Here is a 6,679-nt window from a genome sequence, read left to right on the forward strand (position 1 = left end):
GATTCCGCCTTTAACAAACGGATATCTTTCTAAATACAGCAACCCGTCATTAACTCTCTTGTCAACACGTTAATCTATGTGAGTTATGACATGATTAATTAAGATCCAGCTGAAATCGAGGGGACCGACAAATTTAGACCACATCAAAATCCCCACACTTAAACCTTTTTCGTCCTCGAAAAATATATAATGCAATGGAATCATAATTCAAGATCGATCTTTAACACATATAGGTTATCTTTTAAGCATAGATAAACGCAAAAACCACGATTGCCGATATTGTTGTCCACTTAAACCCAGCCACCAGCCTCTCAAGCCCACAATCGCATTAAGCATTTTAATGTTCAAAAGCTACGGCTAAACCTACCCCATCTCAGATAAAGAGAGCTATAAGAAATAGAGTCGAAGCAGACTGGTTCGAAAAATCACCATAAGCCAAGGACTCGTTGATGGTACTAATTAGATGCACTCGGTGAAATTTGATGGATGAATGGTCCTGTGGAGGTCGTACGAGCTATTCCTAAATATTATTGGACTTTGTCCTATAAATTCCTAATTTGAAATGTATTGACTAAAAACCTTCGAGCCCCAATAGTGTATCCTCAGAGTCACTATCCCCTTGGTAACACGTAAACTCTAAGCCTCGTCTAGTATGTGCATTTTTGGCTTCTTTTACTAATTTTGAGAAAGCTTCTTTGGCATTTTACATACATAACTTTTCACATTCAATTTCTTTTTGGAACAACTTTTAGAAGCACACTTTCAACACATACTTTTTTTTTCTTTTTTTTTATACCACCCTAAATATATAACTATTTTCTAAGCTCGTAAAAAGATGGACATGTGGTGGTGTGCTGGTTTGAGTGCATCTAAGTCTTACCATCTCAAAGTTTTTGATTATGGTAATCCTCCCTAAGCATCGAAATTCGGTTTCACCGTTTTTTCAAATTATTAGATATATAAAATCTGCTAAAGAGGACTATCAAATCTAGTTGGGCCTACCGACACATCCCAAATTAAGTGCGCTATCTTTTACTTAATCTCATATATAATAGTAGTTTTAAATGATCAACCTTAAACAATAATATCATTTTCCATTATGAGCAAAATAATTTTTCGAGACATTTTTTTTAAAGTTTTTCAATTTTTTTATTTTTATTTTTTTTATATAACTTTTTTTTGGTTTTTTTTATTTATCTATTTTTTCTGAATTTTTTTATATAAAAATCTAAAAACGTCAGTTTCCCATCCTCACACTTAAATTTCACATTTTCCTCAATGGGAGACATGAAAAAAACAAAAATAAAGCAAAAATAAAATAAAATAAAACAAAGGATAAAGAAAATGGAACAGACTCCCCTGGTAATATGGCAGTGATCTGTGTATGTCATGTTCCAATAAAGCGACCGTATAGCATTTCATTCACGGCCGCAACTTTTGGGTACCCTCTGCAATCAAATAAGCTAGAACGCCCCCGTCCGAATGGAGATTGAGTACGAACGAAAGTATCCAAATCTGCAAAACAAAGCTCAAAGCACCCAAAGCAGAAATCAAAAAGACTCTAAAAATTTAAACATACTCAAAATATAAAAAAATAATAAAGGAAAACAAACAAAAAGTATACAAACTCTACAATCGGGTATTTCCCGAGGCCTATCCATATCAAGAAGTCAAAGTAGGTATGTCGAGGAGAAATACATCTTCCTCGACCGGATCAGGCGGCCCACCGATATAATGTTTTATCCTATGGCCGTTCACCTTCCAAGCTCTCCCCTCATGATCAACTAACTCAACTGCACCGTGTGGAAATTCCGCCTTCACCGTATACGGACCAACCCATCTCGATCTAAGCTTACCTAGAAATAACTTCAGACGAGAATTATAAACCAACACCCGATCCCCACACTTGAACTCTTTCACCTTCCTCAACTTCTGGTCATGCAACGCCTTTGTACGCTCCTTATAACTCCATGATCTAGAATACGCCTCATCTCTCAACTCCTCTACCTCATGAATTTGGAGATACCGGTTTTTCACAGCTTGGATCAGGTCAAGATTAACGGATCTTAATGCCCAATATGCTCTATGCTCCAACTCAACCGGTAGATGACATACTTTCCCGTTAACCATCCTAAAGGGTGTGGTCCGAATAGGCGTTTTAAAAGCTGTGCGGAAAGCCCAAAGTGCATCATCCAACTTGTCGGACCCATCCTTCCGATTCTTGCCGACAGTTTTCTCCAAAATTCATTTCACTCCTCGGTTTGCGTTCTCCATTTGCCCGCTCGTTTGTGGATGATAGGTGGTGGACAACCGGTGGGTGACCCATACCGTGCCAACGCCTTCTCCATCTAGGCATTACAGAAATGTGTGCCCCTATCACTGATCAAGGCCTTGGGAGTACCAAACCAAAAGAACAACCTCTTCAAGAATCCCACTACAACTCGGGCGTCGTTAGTAGGCGAAGCATGAACCTCAAGCCACTTGGAAACGTAGTCGATAGCCATGAGAATGTATCGGTTCCTTCTAGAAGAAGGGAATGGACCCATGAAATCAATGTCCCAAACGTCAAAAACCTCACAAACCTGAATAGGGTTTTGGGGCATCTCGTTAAAGGATGAGATGTTACCAGTGCGCTGACATGCGTCACACTGTCTGACAAACTCGTGTGAGTCTTTGAAAATCGATGGCCAATAAAAGCCAGAATCTAGAACTTTCCTAGCAGTGGAAGACGAACCATGGTGTCCTCCAGTTAAACCCTCATGACAATGCCTAAGAACCTCACGGCCCTCTTCCCTACTCACACATCTCCTCAACACTCGATCGGCGCCTACACGAAAGAAATACGGTGCATCCCATATGTAGTGGCTAGCATCTGTGATAAACTTCCTCCTCTGCTGATAACTCATGCCCTTAACCACTACTCATTCGGCCAGATAATTCGCAATGTCGGAGAACCATGGCAGACCCTCCTCTTCAGCACTCACGTACAAACCTGGCTCTCTCTCAAATATTACTCTCACCATCATCAACGACTCATGGGGAAACTTATCCTTGATGGCATCCTCTCTAATCTCATCTCTCTTCAGATCCTCCAGATGTGATAACTGATCCGCAGCTACATTCTCCACTCCCTTTTTATCTCTAATCTCAATATCGAACTCGGAAAGCAAGAGAATCCATCGTATCAGGCGAGGCTTGGCATCTTTCTTGGCGAACAGGTATTGTAATGCCGCATGATCAGTGTAAACGATGGTTTTAGACAACACGAGATAAGAACGAAATTTGTCGAACGTGAAAACCACTGCTATAAGATCCTTCTCAGTAGTCGTGTAATTCTACTGAGCATCATTGAGGGTCTTACTCGCGTAATAAATAGGATGGAAGTGCTCGTCCTTCCGCTGACCTAAAACAGCACCGACTACAAAATCACTAGCGTCGCACATGAGCTTAAATGGTAAGCTCCAGTCAGGTGCTACTAAGATAGGGGCATTAACCAACTGCCCCTTGAGAAACACAAACGCCTTCAGACAATCATCATCGAAGTAGATTGACGTCCTTCTCTAGAAGGCGAGTCATGGGCCGGGTGCTCTTAGAAAAATCTCTAATGTATCTACGATAAAAACCCGTACGCCCGAGAAAACTACGAACGGATTTCACACTAGTCGGTGGAGGAAGTCTACTGATAGTGTTGATTTTAGCTCTGTCTACCTCAATACCGTCTCGAGAAATCTTGTGCCTGAGCACGATGCCTTCAGTTACCATGAAGTGGCACTTCTCCCTGTTCAACATCAACTTCGTCTCTATGCACCGCTTCATCATCCTCTCAAGATTAGAAAGACATTGATCGAATGAATCCCCGTATACCAAAAAATCGTCCATGGAACTCTCGATTATGTCTTGGAATATCGCTACCATGCAACGCTGGAAAGTAGCCGGAGCATTACATAACCCGAAAGGCATACGTTTGTATGCGAAGGTACCGTATGGGCATGTAAAAGTGGTCTTTTCCTGATCCTAGTGTGCGACCGGGATCTGGAAATAACCTGAAAATCCATCAAGAAAACAGTAAAATTTTCGCCCCGACAGACGCTCCAACATCTGATCGATGATCGGAAGAGGAAAGTGGTTTTTTCCTAGTAGCGTAGTTTAGTCTCCTATAGTCCATGCACACCCGCCAACCTGTGACTGTCCTAGTCGGAATAAGCTCTTTACGTTTGTTAGTGACAACTGTCATCCCTCCCTTCTTAGGGACGACCTGAACAGGACTCACCCAAGAAGAATCGGAGATGGGATAGATCAGGCCTGCTTCGAGGAGTTTGATGACCTCCTTTTTGACCACCTCCAACATGTTAGGGTTGAGCCTCCTCTGAGGTTGGATTATAGGCGTGTACTCATCCTCCATGAGTATCCTGTGCATGCAAAATATCGGTCTGATGCCCTGAATGTCCATGAGTTTCCACGCAATAGCCTGTTTGTGTGCCTTGAGCACATCAACCAACCTCGACTTCTCATCATCCATCAACTGAGAAGAAATGATGACGGGTATGTTGGCATCACCATCCAAGAAAGCATACTCCAAATGAGGAGGTAGCTCTTTAAGCTCGAGGGAAGGTGGTGCCTCAATCGATGGTCTCTCCTTCGGTCCCTCGGCACTATCGGCAACCGTGAACACCTCAGGGTATTCAAGAGGTGTGCTAACAAGAATGCTCAGGTCGTGCTCCGGGGGAACATCAACCTCGTCCTCTTGATTTAGCAAATCTGCTCCATTTATGTAATCAAGACAGCACTCGAACTAAGATATAAACGTGTCAAGAAAATAAACCGAATCGTCCTGACTACTGGAGTTTCTCATCGATTTAATGACATCGAAAGTGACGTTCTCCTCCCCTACACGAAGTGTAATTTTGCCATCGAAGACGTCAATAAGCGCTTTAGCAGTACGCAGGAAGGGTCGTCTCAAAATGAGTGGGACCTGATCATCAGCCTCCATGTCGAGAATAACAAAATCCACGGGAAAAACGAATTTATCGACTTTAACGAGTACGTTTTCTACGATTCCCCACGGATATTTGACCGAACGGTTGGCTAATGATAAACTCATGCGCGTCGGGACCGGCTCGTCATGGTCTAGCTTTTTATAGAGAGAATGTGGCATCAGATTTATGCTAGCACCTAAATCGGCCAACGCGTAGCTCTCAGTTGAGCTACCAAACAAACACGGGATCGTGAAGTGTACCGGGTCTGCTAATTTCTCCGGCAGCTTGTTCTGGACTACCCCAGAGCATCCTTCATTTAGCCATATTGTCGAAAGCCCCTTCATCTTCTTCGTATTCAAAGGAAGATCTTTTAAGAATTTGGCATATTTAGGCATATGCTAGAGTGCCTCGACAAACGGAATATTGATATTTTAGCTGTTTAAACATGTCCAAGAAATGTCCATATTCTAGCGCATACTTCTACCGCAGAAGACGAGCTGGATACAGAACTCGAGTAAGATCGACTTCGGGACTCTTCTTATCTTCAATCTTCCTCTCAACAAATTTCTCCGTGGGAGACTCACTGTCTAACGCGGGTACTTGCTGGGACTCGCCTCTCGTGCGTCCTCACAGGAGTCTCCATCTCTATTTCCTCGTCCACCGGCTCTTCGTCATCTTCCGGTGAATGCTCTCGATCACCTCCTCTGCCACTATGGGTGGTCACCGCCTTTAACTGTGCCTTCGGATTAAGCTCAGTGCTTCCCTGAAACACTCCGACCTGTTTATTAGGTAGCATCTGCTTCATCATCTCATCCACCTTTCGAGACATCTCCAAATATGACGATTGCTAATTTTTCAATAGGGTGTCGTGCTCAGCTAGTCTCTGTTGTGTGTTATTATCTCTGTCGATAAGGTGAGAAAGGATGGTGGATTGCTTAGTTAGAAGCTCCTTAAGATCCGGATCCATACCGCTACTCTTCCCCGCACTCGAACTTCCTGCTGCCTTTGGGTCACTAACTTGCTCCTGCCTCTGCTGAAAACCCTGAGCATTACCTCCCGACCTCCAACCATAGTTGGAGTTATTTATCCATCCAGAATTACCGTAGGCATTCGCTCCCCGACTCTGACTACCCAAGTAGTCCAACTTCACCTGTTGATTGACCGGACAATCAACTTATGGTGCCCTCCGCGACAGATTTCGCATTTCTGAGTGATCTTCTTCGACTCTCAGATATCCTTCTGCATTGCTTCTAAGGCAGCCGCGATGCTAGTATCATTCGAGACCTGATAGATGCCTCGAGCGGAAGAGGTGGTGGTTCTAGAAGTACCTCGGGCGGACGGCTCCTGCTGCTCGGCTAGGGCAGAACTCTCAAACAATGACTCACACTCATCTATATCCAGCTTCTCTAACATGTTTCCTCCAGCTGACGTATTGAATCTCTTCTGCATCTCAAAGGTCAGCTCGTTATAGAATTTCTCGACTACAGCTCATTCGAGTAGACCATGCTGGGGGCATCTACTAAGCAGATTATGGAACCTTTCCCAAGCCAAAGGGTATGGATCATCAGGTTCCATGTGGAAGGAACAGATCTGATCACGAAGTCGCGAGGCTTTAGATGGCGGAAAATACTTCTTAAGGAATTCAGCTTGAAGATCATCCCAGGTATTGATGGACCAGGGGGAAGGTTTTCCAACCACGATGA

The 6,679-nt window shown here is 43.4% G+C and overlaps 2 protein-coding genes across 2 annotated transcripts; both read right to left on the reverse strand.

Annotated features, from left to right (window-relative positions):
• Positions 1–1,662: 1,662 nt before the first annotated feature.
• On the reverse strand, positions 1,663–2,130 carry LOC143565737 (uncharacterized). Its single transcript, XM_077052615.1, has one exon. The coding sequence runs from the start codon at positions 2,128–2,130 to the stop codon at positions 1,663–1,665; it is 468 nt and encodes a 155-aa protein (XP_076908730.1).
• Positions 2,131–2,921: 791 nt separating this feature from the next.
• On the reverse strand, positions 2,922–5,371 carry LOC143565738 (uncharacterized). Its single transcript, XM_077052616.1, has 3 exons — positions 4,840–5,371; positions 4,172–4,758; positions 2,922–3,335 (listed from the first exon to the last, which is right to left on the reverse strand). The coding sequence occupies exons 1-3, from the start codon at positions 5,369–5,371 to the stop codon at positions 2,922–2,924; spliced, it is 1,533 nt and encodes a 510-aa protein (XP_076908731.1).
• Positions 5,372–6,679: the final 1,308 nt, after the last annotated feature.

This window comes from Bidens hawaiensis, unplaced genomic scaffold, assembly GCF_021521415.1.
Source record: "Bidens hawaiensis isolate Kalapana, Puna unplaced genomic scaffold, B.hawaiensis_p1.1 tig00022515_1, whole genome shotgun sequence".
In the NCBI taxonomy this organism is placed as follows: domain Eukaryota; kingdom Viridiplantae; phylum Streptophyta; class Magnoliopsida; order Asterales; family Asteraceae; genus Bidens; species Bidens hawaiensis.

What these genes read in the sequence shown, in the direction of transcription:
- LOC143565737 (XM_077052615.1), bottom strand. Translation starts at nt 2,130, where the DNA reads ATGGTTAACGGGAAAGTATGTCATCTACCGGTTGAGTTGGAGCATAGA.
- LOC143565738 (XM_077052616.1), bottom strand. Translation starts at nt 5,371, where the DNA reads ATGCCTAAATATGCCAAATTCTTAAAAGATCTTCCTTTGAATACGAAG. An exon ending in TAAATCGATGAGAAACTCCA is followed by an intron (nt 4,759 to 4,839) that starts GTAGTCAGGACG and finishes TAAATGGAGCAG; the next exon opens with ATTTGCTAAATCAAGAGGAC. An exon ending in GGACAGTCACAGGTTGGCGG is followed by an intron (nt 3,336 to 4,171) that starts GTGTGCATGGAC and finishes GATGCTCAGTAG; the next exon opens with AATTACACGACTACTGAGAA.